General features: G+C 42.4%; 1 protein-coding gene across 22 annotated transcripts in view; it reads right to left on the minus strand.

The window, feature by feature from the left end:
* USP28 (ubiquitin specific peptidase 28) overlaps positions 2,084 to 14,913 on the minus strand; it is a 63,485-nt gene continuing 50,655 nt past the window's right edge. For 12 of the 22 annotated variants that reach the window (XM_021062851.1, XM_021062842.1, XM_021062850.1 and 9 more), the window contains 11 exons: positions 13,985 to 14,213; positions 11,694 to 11,888; positions 10,697 to 10,836; positions 10,351 to 10,536; positions 9,238 to 9,333; positions 8,392 to 8,570; positions 8,212 to 8,290; positions 6,878 to 6,957; positions 6,280 to 6,403; positions 4,469 to 4,664; positions 2,084 to 3,329 (listed from right to left, as the gene is read on the minus strand). In XM_021062851.1, the coding sequence (XP_020918510.1) occupies positions 3,154 to 3,329; positions 4,469 to 4,664; positions 6,280 to 6,403; positions 6,878 to 6,957; positions 8,212 to 8,290; positions 8,392 to 8,570; positions 9,238 to 9,333; positions 10,351 to 10,536; positions 10,697 to 10,836; positions 11,694 to 11,888; positions 13,985 to 14,213 (1,680 nt within the window). In that variant the 3' untranslated portion in view covers positions 2,084 to 3,153. The remainder of the gene's footprint in view (positions 3,330 to 4,468; positions 4,665 to 6,279; positions 6,404 to 6,877; positions 6,958 to 8,211; positions 8,291 to 8,391; positions 8,571 to 9,237; positions 9,334 to 10,350; positions 10,537 to 10,696; positions 10,837 to 11,693; positions 11,889 to 13,984; positions 14,214 to 14,913) is intronic. The other 10 variants (XM_021062857.1, XM_021062856.1, XM_021062848.1 and 7 more) reach the window with 2 other exon arrangements.

Genomic DNA, 14,913 nt, shown 5'->3' on the forward strand with positions numbered 1-14,913 from the left:
TGATCCAGTAATTTCATCTATAATTCCATACCAACAGAAATGCATTCTTGTGTACATCAAAAGACATGTACATAAATATTTCTGGTAGCATTATGTAGTACGCAAAAACTGGACACTCAAATGACAGATAGCAGAATAAACTGTAAGACATTCTTTTTTTCTTTTTAGGGCTGCACCTGCGGGATATGGAAATTCCCATGCTGGAGGTTGAATCGGAACTGCAGCTGGTGGCCCACACCACAGCCACAGAAACACAGGATCTGAGCCTCATCTGCAACCTACACCACAGCTCACAGCTGAGTGAGGCCAGGGATTGAACTTGCAACCTCGGGTTCTTAACCCAATGAGCCACAATGGGAACTCCCTGTAAGATATATTCACTCAATGAATACAGTTAACTGAGCAAGGGAAATGAATAAATGACAGCTACAGTTAATTCCCCTTTCTATCTCGATTATATCCTAGCCCTTCATTCAATCCTTCTCTTGTTCCTTCATTATTTAAATCCTTCTCTTGTTCCTTCATTATTTAAATCCTTCCGTTGTTATGTACCCACCTTTTTATTGTGTAGTTGATTTACAGTGTCAATTTCTGCTGCACAGCAAAGTAATTCAGTAATACATACACATTTCCTTTATATTATTTTCCATTATGGTTTATCTCAGGATTAGTTTCCTGTGCTATACAGTAAGACCTTATTGTTTATCCATTCTACATGTAATAATTTGCATCTGCTAACCCCAACTCCCTTGGCACTCACAGTCTGTTCTCTATGTCTGTGAGTCTGTTTCTTAGATAGGTTCTCTGATTCCACCCATATTGCTGAGAATGGCGTTATTTCATTCTTTTCTTATGGCTGTATACACACACACATATACATCTTCTTTATCCATTCAGCTGCTGATAGACACCTCTTTCTAAAAGTGGGTGGGGTAACAATGAATTTATATGCTCCACAGTTCTTAAAAGAGATAAGAAACCCAACAGAAAAGGACTGCAATTCCAGTTAACCAGGAAAAGGCTAAACCTTGTCTCCAGGGAATTTATGCTGAGGTCAATTACTCTCCCAAACTCTTGAATCATCTCAGGCAAGGGTTGCTTTGGTTCCTCTTCCCACTCCACCTCTTCACCCTTCTTTCTCACAACCCTTTAAACTTGTAAAACCATTCTTAGCCTGAGGCAGGCTGTGGACGTTGCAAGAAGCCACACTGTACCTAAGGCAGCCCCCACATTCTCCTTGATGAGTGGAGTGGATCCAAATCTACCAACTAGTCAAAACTGCACACTACAGTGTCTAGCTGTTCCTTTCCTCGCCAACTGTAGATCGTCAAAACCTGAGTGGAGAATAACTAAAGTGGAAAGATGCAAAGCAAAGGATTTTACAAGACCAAGTGTTAGTGCCCTGGTTCTGCTATTTGGGACGCCTATGACCTTGGGCAACATAGTCTCCATCATGCCAAGGATGTTACACAACTGTGCCTAGTACTCAGTCGTGACAGGGATAACAGAGCGTGTTAAGGAGATTGTGCCTGTATACACATGACCTGTCACTGTTTTCACAATGAGGGAAACTTCTCCCAACCAGTGAGTGAGTGAACAGTTTGCTCTTTAATAAAATATTTTTTTTTCTGAAAAAAGAAAGAAAAAGAAAACGGCACATGGTGCTATTCAGAATTTTAAACAGTAACAGGTAATCAATATGTAAGAAAATGGATCCGTTTCCCACAAAACAAATCTTTGCAAGTGTGCTTGGAAACACAAAAACACATCTGACTATGTGTAAAAAAAAAAAAAAAAAAAAAAAATAGCCTAACCATTACCTTCATCAAAAGATAAGAAATTACGTTTTAATAATTTTTCTTTTTGCCTTCTAAATTAGACAAATTAAAAGTGGATACATTTACCTGCCATTCAACTAGCAAACAGATGAAAAGAGATCAGCCACCACTAGGTGCTGCTCAGGAAGCGACTCTTTTAATCTGCCTTTTCCTTTCAAAGAAAACCTGAAACCTGACAAATGCTTACTGAGTTCATTCATTTTCAGAAAAAATATGTTAAATAAAGACCATACTGTACACCAAAGGTAAAACAAATACTTTTATTGCACATTTATAAAATCTGCATAGTTGTATCAAGTGTTCTTCCTGCCCACAATTCCCTCATTAATCTTAAAATTTGGTTAAAACACAATACCCAATCTAGAGCCTTTAAAAATTGTCAACAGGGGATATTTCTCTCTCTACATATACATATATATAGGTTTTTTTTCCTTTTTTTTTCTTTTTTTTTTTTTTACACAAACCCACATCCCTTATTTTTTAAAGCAAAAAAGGGGAGGGGTATCAAAATGTTCTTCTGGGCCAGCAGCAGCCTTAGCTGTGTGTTTCTGACAATTTTCAGACACTAGAAAAATTTACCTAAATGGTTAACAACTATGATCTCTTTAGTCAAGTTTCGCAATGCTGCTACTCCCATCTAAAATCCTTAACGCTTTCCTTTCTTTCACTTAGGACCGAGTGTGAGGTTTTCCGGTTTGTTTAAAAATATAAAATGAAGGAGAGAGAAGAAAGAAAGGAGAGGCAGTTTTCTTTTGCCTTTTGGGCATCACACTGCCACATGACCTCATGCTCCACCCACAAGTGAAATGGCAGGGGCTCATCAGCCCACTGTCATCTCCTGTCAAGAGCCAGGCAAGGTTTATACGTCTGGCCTCTTGCAGTTAAGAACTTTTTAACGCCATCTATATTTGATAAAATAACTAGTAGCTGTTCATCTGGTTCACGTTCTGATGACTCACCCTTCTATTCTGCTGTCAAAAATATTATGCCTGAAGGATCATTTTAAAAGTGGGAAAGGCTTAGAAAAGCCCGAGCAGTCTCATAGGTACAAGAGGCATCTCAGGTCTTCTGGCATAAATCAATACCTTGATACACTGCCTCCTGCCTTTTTTAAGTGAAATTGCTTTTATGATTCTGTACCTAAAAAGTGCATTTTTATTTTCAATCCTTCTTTACACACACGGCATGGTTGGGGTCTGGATCTGAATCTTACTTTTCTACCTAATTCCTTGCCCAAGGTAAACACTGTGACAACAGACTTCTGTGCAACAGGCAGTCAGCCAAAGGCCAGGATGGGCCTTGAACACATGGGGGCTTATTTCACTGTCACAGTTGACACTCCTTGAATTGACTCCATGACAGCTGCAAATCGGCTGCAAAGGTCATAGGGAGAATTGGGTCGAATAGTTGGAGGCTCCTTCAAGACAATGATTTCTGCAGAAGGATCTAGAAGCCTGGGTAGAAACTCCCCCAAGCACAGTTGCAGATTTTCTGTAGAGGGAAAATCAATGGTTACTATACAGCTAAATAAATCTCTGAGTAAAAACTAGTAAGTCTGCAATGATATGAGAAGCTCTTTCATACAGCCGTCACCCAGCCTCAAAGGTCAAAGCATCGTTCTGAAGAGCCAACAACAAATGATGATTCCTTCAAGCCAAACAAGGAGCAAAGACCTACTGGCCAAATATACCAAAGTTTTAGATCACCGCTTTAAGCCATCTGACATGTGGCAGAATAACACTATATATTCACTTCATTATCGACACTTCTTCCAATCAGTCATCCTTTTAAAATTTGAGAAAGTATCATAAATATAATACTATAAATATAATACTGCTATAGGCGGAAGACTGTTCTTTACCTTCAAATAATTAAAATATACTGATGTGCATACATGACATTAAGTAAAGCTATATATCACATATGGTCCAAATAAAAACTGAAGACATTCAAAGGGAATTCACAGCTACTAATTCTTAGAGAACTTTCCAATAAATATTATAAATTTGAGCACTTTAACAAGTCAGTAGAATATCTACACTGGCGAGAAACTAACAAAGAAGATTTATATTAGGAGATGCACTAACTTTCTAAGTCTACCAAACTCAGCTAAAAATGCCTGGTTTTAGGCTCCTTCTCCAAAATGCTTTGGACATGCACAGATGTTCCATTTACTAATTTGTTAACTTGAAGGCATCATAGTTCACGATAACATTTATGCTTTACAACTTCAAGTCACAGGAAAATTTAGTTACGGCACCAACAGGTAATCAGGCCATGTAAATAGATTTTTATTTTGAAGCTATACAATTAAAGTTCAGATTCTGGCGGATGAAAAAGTAACAGATGTCTGACATCCCCAGAGAACAGTGATTTCTTTTCAAACTGGGCTGGCTGGCCATGGAGGTGATTTAGCAGCCACAGAGGAGGTAAGGGGAGACTAAGAGGGAGAGGGGTCTCGGCCCCCATTCCTTGTTTCGATAGAACAGATCTACTTTAAACTCACGCATACGCTAGGGGATTCCAATCCCTTAGAAAGGTTGGAACACTGGTACTATAGAGTGAGTCCACTGTATTTTCTAGAATCCTCAATGGCCTTAGAATCACCAGGAGTGGTAACAACAACGCACCTGCAATATCTTGCCCAAGGTAAGAGCACCAATGGTTTCTCATGATCTCAATGGCATCCAGGTCATCCTTGGAGATGTCATTATTAATGATAAGGTGAATGCAGGGAATGATCAATTCATTCATCACATTAATACCCTCTGTTACAGAGTGTTCATCATTTGTTTCAAAGAGAGAAGCCGCTTTGGCATTTAGCTCCTACAGATAAAAAAGAGTGAAAAAAAAAGTCTGAAAAGGATAGATAACTATTTTAGAAGAGTCTACACAAGTAGTTTCCAAATCACTGTACACTGGAGTTGCCTGGGGATCTTTAAAACTACTGATGCCCCGCCCTAGACATGCTGATTTAATTGGTATTCAGGTGACCTGTGCACTGGGTCCCAAAGTGATCCTAGTGCAGCAAAGTGTCTGACCCAGTAGCCTTAACTTATTCAAGATCATATTTAACTGCTTCTATCAAGAGACCTATTCAAGGGTTCTCATCCTTCAGTGAACATCAGAATCACCTGCAGAAGACAAGCTGGTGCCCAGGCCCCTCCCTGGACACTCTGGTTTCCCTGTGTCTGGGGAGAGGCCAGGGCACCACCATGGGAAAGTTCCTTAGGTGATCCTGACACACACCAGAGACACAAAGAATCTGAATCCCTACTTCTGCCTCCCTGTGGAAACTGAGCAGGACATTCAAAATGTCATCTATATTTGGTGATTTAAAAAAATAAAAGCATGTCTCTAATAAAATTTAGATCCATCAAATCTATAAGGCCCTCTTTTCAGCTTCAAAATGCTCTGCCACATGTATAACTGATACAGGAATCCAAGTATAAATTAGAAAATGAAGACTTTGAGATAAGTATACGTCATGACTTAATCTTCTCCGTTTGGTATGAACAAGAGGCAGTGGCAGAAATGCTGGCCTGATTCCTCCGGAAAAGGGCAGTCCTCCCAGGCGTCCGGGAGGCCAAGTAAGCACGTGGGTCCAGGGCAGGCTTCTCTGCATTTTGCTGAAGAAAAAGCACCTGCAGAAACCCCTGGGGAGGCCTAGGGATCTGCATCTGCCTTGCCGAGTGGCCAGCCTAGATCTCCAGGGGGTATGACATCGGTATTAATAGGATGACAGGACCAATCTTTATGGTCCACACCATTTTTAAAAAGCGAGTCTCTTTAGAAGTCACTAAAACTCTCATCTGCTAGCTTAGCAGGGAACATAGAAAAAACAGACATTTATTACAAGCTTTCTACATACCAGGCGCTGAATAAGAAGAGGAGTGAGGAGTTCCCGCTGTGGCACAGTGGAAATGAATCTGACTAGTAACCATGAGGTTTCAGGTTCGATCCCTGGCCTCACTCAGTGGGTTAAGGATCCGGCGTTGCCATGAGTTGTGTAGGTCACAGACGTGGCTCAGATCCTACACTGCTGTGGCTGTGGCGTAGGCTGGCAGCTGTAGCTAGACCCCTAGCCATTCGGTATATGGGAACCTCCATATGCTGTGGGTTCGGCCCTAAAAATCAAAAAAAAGAAAAAGAGGAGGATTAAGCAGAGACACTCGGTGATAAAAGCTGTAAGCAGGTATGCCCGAAGGGCACCAAAAAGGGGTACGTGCCCCTCATCCTCACTTCCATCGGGGGTGGAGGAAGCACGGTATCCACTGAAGTAACTTAACGGTTCTGATATAAAACCACTCTTGAGAGTTTGAAAAAATCTAAAACCCTGTGGAGATTTTTTTCTTTCTTCAGTTATATTTCTTTATGGCTTCAAGGGGCAAAGGTAAACAAAGGACAACAAAAACCAAAAGGCTTTACAAACAGTACAAACCAGAAGGCATTTTCTTCGGTATAAAGCGATCACGGACTCCTTCACGCCGCGGCGAGGCCCCTTCAGCAGCAGAGCAGCATTGCTCTGGTAGGCGTACACCAGGTAGGAAAGCGCCTCCTGGTACCTTAGAAAGTGGTAGAAAATAGCCAGCTCAGGGCTTCTTCCCCAGACCCAGGGCTTAGTCCCCACTCCTTCCTTGTATAAGAATGCAACTGGCTGCAGCTATGGGAAGATCTTAAGGATGGAGGCGGCGTGGTGCAGTGGGACAAGCCTGAGGGCCAGAGACCACAGCCAGTCTCAGGTCTTCTGCAAACTGACTAAGAAACCCAAGGCAGCCCATAGAACTTCCCTGGACTTCTATTCTTCCCAACTTTAAAAACTGGCCATTATCTCTCTCAACTAATTCATCATTAGGTAAGGGATGAAAAACCACCTGTGATGTTCAAAGCAAAGCTGAAATGCAACGCTGGGAAAGGGGAGGTGCAGGGCGCATGTGAGAAGCGAGGTGGTGTGGCTGTGGTCCTGAGAATTCCGGGGTGGGCGTCAATGAATAACAGTGTCCTGACCAATAATCTTAGTGACATAAAAGCCAACTTACTTTCCTTTCTGATAGAGTTCCAGGCCGGTCAGGAGATACACAGACACTTTTCGAAACAAACTATAATCTTCATGCCACTTCTGGAAAGGAATGACAGCCATTCGTGATTATGACTACAACTACTTCCACGCTTTCCATCCCAGGACATTGCAAACTCAATACAAATGTTTATTGAACACACAGAGCCAGGCACAGAAAAATAAGAGACAAAAAAGCTTGCTTAGACAATAAAGTACTCAACATTCAGGACAGAAGTCTATTGCTGACCTTAATTTTCCATGTCTAGTTCCTTCAGCTGAGGAACAGAAATATTCATTTCATGTGAGGCTTAGAATTTAGTATCTTAATGTCCAACACCCATGCCAAAGTCATTCAGCTCTGTTTTTTTTGTTTGTTTGTTTTGGTTTGGTTTGGTTTTTTTGGCCATGCCTACAGCATATGGCAGTTCCTGGGCCAGGGGTTAAATGCACGCCACAGCAGCAACCTGAGCTGCTGCACTGACAACACAGGATCCTTAACCTGCTGCACCACAAGAGAACTCCAGGTTCGGCTCTGGTTTAAACGAATGACCTCAAGTTCTGAGGACCTATCCAGACGTAAGGAAGATGGAGGGACAAGACCATTCCATCCACAGAGAACAACACACAAGTTCAGTGGGAGTGGCAGGCACACCTTAGGTGGCACAAAACACTGTCTTGGCTACAACACAATGCTTTTTTTGGAAATCTAAGAGAGAGAGAGAGAAAAAAAAAAAAAGGAGTTCCCATTGTGGCTCAATGGTAATGAACCTGAATAGTAATCATGAGGATGTGGGTTCCATCCCTGGCCTCACTCAGTGAGTTAAGGATCCAGCACTGCTGTGAGCTGTGGTGTAGGTCACAGATGTGGCTCTGATCCCACATTGCTGTGGCTGTGGTGTAGGCTGGCGGCTGCGGCTCCAATTTGACCCCTAGCCTGGGAACTTCCATATGCCACAGGCGCGGCCACAAAAAGAAAAAGAAAGAAAAACTGTCGTCTTATATGCATTTTAACGCATATAAATTTAATTTCCAATATAGAAACAGAAAACTCTACTATTTAAAACAAACCAAAACCATGAATTCAAGAATTTTATTGCCTAGGACAAGACTAAAGTAGATATTTAAGGGAAATGAAGTACTGACTCAGTCTAACAGAACCACAGAATAAAGAACCTGGCTATTCTAAGGTTTAGAACAAATCATTTATTCATTCTTACCCAGCTTCTCTGGGGGGACGGCGGGGTGGTGGAGTCAGTCTGTTTGTTTTGCCTTAGAAATGAATGCGTTTGCTCTGTAGACGTGGAGAAGACTCACCTTGTACTCCTCCATATTCATGTCATCTGGACCAATCTCCTTCAGTTTCGCTTGAGCCACCTTCATAATGCTGATGGACCTGTGGACAAAGCTCAGAACACCATGAGGGCTCCCCCTCCAGAGGACTTAGTCAGGCCAGACCCAGGAGGAGGGTTGGTTCACCTGAGGGTCCCCTCTCACCTTTCATCGTAGCTAAGATTTTTATCTGCAAACTGTTCCAGCAGGGTCCGCTCTACTACCCTCTTGGGTGCTTCATTTTGGAAGAAGTAGACAAGCACGTGCTGAAGTCGGGGGTCACTGTGAGAGGTGGGGGTCTCCTTGGCAAGCTGATAGAGCCTGGAGTACTCTTCATGGAATGCCTAGCCAAGACAGAACTGGTAGTTACAAAGGGGTGCACAGTGGGTTCGGCAGGCAGACACTGATACTTCAGGGCTCCAGGGGTTTTCCCAACTCTAAGACTTCTAAGAAGTTCTTGCTGAGGTATTACAGAGGCAACTAAGGAACTGGTAAGCTGTTTGCATTTCACAAGGGATGAAAACTCCTCTGGCACCAAAAACACTGTCCTCACAAGAAATTCATTTTTCCCATAAAGTTCTGGGAAAAACCCCAAATATTTAGTTTTAATTGTTTCAGGCATATCCTTGCGTACTAAAGACCTGAAATTTAAAATTCCACATGATGGAATTTCTTCAAGTGCCTTAAAAAGCTTGGTCTACTTTCCTATGTTACAGCCCTCATATCACAAAGGCATGTCTCGGTCACAGCCGTACTAAGAGACCTCTTCCCACGCATGCGGGCGAGCCTCTAGCAGGTGCGCGGGAACACCAAGGCTGCGCTGGGGCCAGCAAAGAAGGTGCCATTCGTGCTGTGCGATGGCTGGATCGTTAGCTGGGCAGAAAAGGGAGGTTTGCATTTTACTTCAATGAAAACCATTTTTCATCCCATTTTGGACTATCAAATAAAATTATTGCCCTACTGTTAGGATACCTGCGGCATAAGGATTAGAATTTTAAAAGACAGAGATACCTTAATAAGCCCTGCTTCAGACCCGTCTCGGTCAAAGGTCTGACGGGCTTTAGCTATGGCCAGGATGACCCCTTGCATGGCAGGGCTCAGCATCACCTACCACAAGAGGGCACAAAACACAGAGAAAAAGGAGAGAAGAAAGGTTCAGAGGAAGACTGCATGAAAGAAAGGCGAAGAGACAGCTGTGGGGAAGCATGGCAGTGTGCCCCTTGGCCAGCAACCGCAGGTCAAGGCTCACACACTTAGTCCTAGTCACCCCCACAGCCCCGGCCCCTCCACGCAAGGTCAAGACCCAGCCCCAAACTAGTTATTTCTCTATATTCTAATTCAGCAGATGAAGAAAAATGCATGTCTAAAAACATCTACAATACGGGCACGGCTAATGAAACAAGTTAAATTATAACTCAAAGGGGAAGTGTTTGAGGTGAGAACTCCAATTTAGTTCTGTGGTCTGGGTGTATATCCTAAAAATTTTGGAGTTTTACTAGGATGCACAGCACACTTTAAACAACCTGGAAGCTAGGGGGGATACACAAATAGGACCGTAAAACAAAAAAATCTTTTTTTTTTTTTTGGAAAAAATTTTACAACTACTAAAAAATATCCCACTAGAAAAAAACAGAAATCTGAGGACAAGATTCACGACTGTTAGTGTGCAGTGATGATTATAAAGGAGGCAGCCAGTGAACAAAGACGTATGTTTTACAGCTTCTTCCTAAAGTTATAGAACTAAAAGCAACCTCGGTTCACATTCGTTTTGCTCACTAGACAACGGAAACTGTTATATTTGGAGGAAACACAGTGGACTAATATTAGCAAAGACAGAAACTTCTAACTTAAAAGGCAATTTTTTGTTCATAATACCAAACGAGGCGTTCAATTCTACCTTTCTGAGCCCCGTGGCCTCTGCGGTGGCTCTCACATGACAGGTCAGGGTAGACAGACACTGGCAGCAGTGCACAGCAGTAACCAAGACAGGCCCTCCTGCCCATCATTTGTGTTGGTGAGAAAATATGAACTACTGCCAAACGCCCTACACAACCGTACTTGGTCTCATGAGAAGGCAAGGTAAGACTGACGACAGACAGCTCAACCCTGCACTCATCTCTGTACCTCCTCATCATATCCATCTGCATCAGATCTAACCAGAATCCTTCCCACACTGGGAATCTCGACTTCAGAGACCTCAGAATTGGGCTGGGCAGCAGACTCTGCGTCATGAGCCTGTGGGGGCTGCTCTGACTGCTCTGCGGGGTGTGTTTCCGGGGGCAGGGGCGTCTTGGGTTCAGCTTCCTTAAGCTGTGGCAGCAGAACGGAGAGAGAGAGTAAGAAAAAAACAGAAGAAATAGAGAGGGATTGGTTAAACACAACAGACACAGAGTAAAAGGAATGTGAGAAAACTGGTGATCATTGCCAACAGCCCACCCCTTGTGAACTTGGGCTTCTAAGCCACTCTCACCTCACTCAATGCTGCTTCTACCCCACTCTTCTCGTAGGCGCGGGCCGTGTTTGCTATAGCCTGGGCAGTCTGTTCCTTCACGATCACGGCGTGCTCCGAGGACAGGCAGCGAACCCCATGGGAAGAGGCTACTGAAGACTCTGACCAAGAACAGCACAAAGGAATTAGCATCTGATGAGAAGCAAGCTCTAGAACACTCCACAAAGGCAAGCAGGGAGTTCCCATCGTGGCTCAGCTATTCGTGGCTAGTATCCATGAGGACGCAGGTTTGATCTCTGGCCTCCCTCAGTGGGTTAAGAATCCGGCGTTGCCATGAGCTGTGGTGTAGGTTGCAGACATGGCTCAGATTTGGAGTTGCTGCGGCTGTGGTGTAGGTCAGGGGCTACAACTCTGATTCAACCCCTAGTCTGGGAATATCCATATGCCGCAGGTGCAGCCCTAAAAAGACCAAAAAAAAAAAAAAAAGGCAAGCAGGATGGATACAAAGTTTAATGTGCAAACTTTCTAACAAATCTTTTTTAAAAAAATCAATGCAATTTCCCCTAGAAACTTGTGACTCAAAGAAATGTCTACTTCAGCAAGAAGTCACCAATGATTCTGTAAAGTTTAAAATGGGCTCCCAACATTTTAAACATCGTTGTAGTTCTTTATGCCAAGAAGCCTTCCTACAAACAACGATCTGTTGAGAAGATCACCTCGGGAGCATAGTTTGCATAGAATTTACCCACTAATCTTTCAGTTTCTTCTGCAACTTGGGAAATAAGCAAAACGTATAACAGTGAAAGTACAAGTGGCCAGTCTTTTTGATCACTTCTGCTCAGCAGAAAGGACATTCTAGAGCCTCAAGCTAGGCTGTCAGGTTGTGCAACACAAACTATATCTGAACTCTCCTGTGCAGACCGTGGCCCGACCCACTCAGCACAAGTGCACAGGGCTGGCTACAAGGGTAGAGCACAAGAGTCCAGGTCATTGGCATAAACCAGCCCTGCTTGGATACCTTGCGATGGAGAGAACTCCTGTGATGCTGAGCTGGTGGAAGAGTCCATTTGAGGGATTTTGCAAGACTGCTCTTCTTCCCACTCCTCGATTTCTTGCTCAAACCTCCAGTTATCTTCCTGAATGTAATGCTTAAGTTCAACAGAGAGGGCTTCCACCTCTCCTGACATCTGATCCAATTCATTTGGGGCTGATTCTGAGGAAGAACAAAGGACAGAGTTAAAACGGAGTCCCACTGAGCAAAAGGTCTTAAGGGATCAAAAGGTCCTTTCTAGAAGAAAGGAAAATAGGGCACTTTGTCTTTCTTCTTACTCCTAATAAATAATACATACAGATATACAAAGTGTTTCAGAAGTACTGACAATATCAGGCCCACAGTCACAGCGCCCCAGTGACAGTGCCTGGCTCATTAGTAGGTAGGCGCACTGAACATCTGTTACATGAATGAACGAATGATAACGAGTAAGGATTTGGAGTAGAGGCCAATCACTGACAAAGTAGCTAGAACAAACCAAACATTTCTTGGAAATTCAGAAAATCACATTAAGTCCACTGGAAATTTCAAGGGTAAACAACTTTATCATTATAGTCACTGCCTCTATTATTGGTAAGAAAATCCATCTCAAGACAGAGACAAATTCCAAGACATTTACACCACCTTGAGGGTCTCACAATCAGGTGCTATCATAGAAAGCAGTTTGGTACAAAGGTTAGATGGTCAACAATACCTGGTTCAAAAGGCTATGACGAAAAATGGCAAGAATACTAAATCTCCCTTCTAACCTTGTGACCAAAAAAACCCACATAAAAACCTACAGCAGAATAGCACATCCACTTACTAGTTGCTATGAAGTAGTCTTTTCACTAAGCAAATGACAGTTTCTACTTTCTCTGTTTCTGTAATATAAAAACGAGCCGCATGTGTAATAACAAGGCTCCCATATGCAACAGCCAGCACCATCATGTGTACAGTAACTCCCACGAGCAGCTGTTCCTGCTTTCACACTGCAAACGTGCAAGTATGACGACCAGTTACCACGAAGTGATCCTTCTCTCTATCCCCGATATCCCCACAACCACACTAGCAAATCAGAAAGATAATTTGCTGCCTGGACAAAATGGCTTATGTGTTTTCTTACCTATGGGACACAGGGAAGTTTGATCTTCTACGATCTCAGAAGTGAAAGGAAGAAAGAGTAATATAAATGGAAAATAGCACAGACTGTGGAATGAGGACTGGACTTGCATCTTGGGTCTACCATTTATTTACTGGCTGTATGACTTTGGACAATTAATGAAGCTCGGCTGGAAAATGTGGGTGATAAGAATTCTCACCCTGTTTACCCTCCTTTTAGAGGTATAAGTTATTAGAGAAATCAAGTTTGAAAGCATGCTGCAAGGAGTAAAGTACCTAGAGAAATAATGATTATGACTGCTCTTGGCATTAGTAGTAGTATTATGAGAAGTATGAAATTGTTCAGGTAAATCTATTTATAAAATCTAGCTATTCTCCAAAGGGTGCAAAATTATGTGTATAAGAATGTCACTAAAAAAGGAAAAAATTTAAGTTCCCATTGTGACTCAGAGGGTTAAGAATCTGACTAGTATCCATGAAGATACAGGTTTGATCCCTGGCCTCACGCAGTGGGTTAATGATCTGGCATTGTGGCAAGCTGTGGTGTAGGTCTCAGATTTGGCTTGGATCTGGTGTTGCTGTGGCTGCAGCTAGGCCTACAGAGGCAGCTCCGATTTGATCCCTAGGCCTGGGAATTTCCATATGCCTCAGGTATGGCCACAAAAAGAAAAAAATAAAAAAACAAACTAGAGGCAATATAAAAGTCTATCAATAGGCGATTGGTTTAAGAAATTACATACATATTCTATGCAGTGGAATTATTATGCAGTTGTTTAAAAGTTGCTTTTATTTATAAGAATATAGAGATCTCTCTGAAAAACAATTAATGAACAAAATGCATAATAGAATGGAAAAATATTCCATTTGGGGAAAAAAACAGGGTGGCTGAGAGATAACAATAAATAAAACTGAGCATCGGCACAGCATACTTCTTGAAGATGACACAAGAAACCTAAGAATGGATCCTTGCTAGCTCAAGGATGGCAATGGGAAAAGTAATTTATTTTTCCTTTTTGTTCTCTTTTACGCTGTTTGTATGTTTTGAAAAAAATATTTTCTAATAAATCCTAGTTTTTATATATAAACTGCAAAACTGTTCCCTGCCCTGAGGAGTCCTGACTTTTCCCCATCCCTGGCTTCTGCTTAGATATCTTTACCTGCATGGCAGTGCGGCAGCTTGTCATTAATGTACATCAGACAGTAAGCACTGACGTTTCTCAGGCCCCCATAGGAGTCTCTTTCGAGTTCTTCCCAGGAAGACTCAGTAACGGAGATGTCGTTGTACTTGAGCCAGACCTGCCGGGGCTGATTATAGATGTACGCCCAGTAGTGTCCTGCGTTTGCTTGTCCCTCATGAACAAGAACCGCATGCAAGCGGTAAGGCACCTGCAGGTCAGAAAGCGTTTCCTGAGTGAGGTTAAGTGAAAAAAATCTGACAAGGGCTTAGGTTACTAAAATTCAAAATTATCCCCACCCACCAGACATAAAAAAAACCTCCTGTTTATGCAGTGTTTGATATGGGGTTCATATCAAAACATCAAGAGCTAACAAAAACATAGTCCTAGAATCTTCCAAGTATGACTCATTTACTGAATCTTTAAAACCAGAGCTGAACTAGATGACCCCTTTGAGGCCTCTTTCAACTCTAAAGTTTAGGTAATGAGACCGATTTGTGTCATTCCCCCCCCCCATTACAAACTCAGTTTATCTAAAAACAAAATCACCACTGACGACTCATATAGAGAATAAGTTTACCACACTTGGGACCTACAAGTTTAGCAGCTCTCCTGTTCTACGCCTATTTTATGTGGCACCAAAATTTAAGGTAGCATATTTCATTATGAGTCAGTCACACGGTCCCTCTATTTCTTCTTGTGAGAAATTATCTACTTATCCGGGATAAAGGCCCTTTTAACTACATACTTGTTTGTTTCAACATGTGAAAACAAACATTTTTCCCCCCAATATGGAGAAAACAGAGCTTAAGTGCCAAATGAGCACTGATGAAAGAAAAGGAAAGTTAGCCATCAAATCAAATTAAACTTACATTTAATCAGTACCCTGACATGCTTTCACCGGAATAATA

Source organism: Sus scrofa, chromosome 9, assembly GCF_000003025.6.
Source record: "Sus scrofa isolate TJ Tabasco breed Duroc chromosome 9, Sscrofa11.1, whole genome shotgun sequence".
Lineage (NCBI taxonomy): Eukaryota > Metazoa > Chordata > Mammalia > Artiodactyla > Suidae > Sus > Sus scrofa.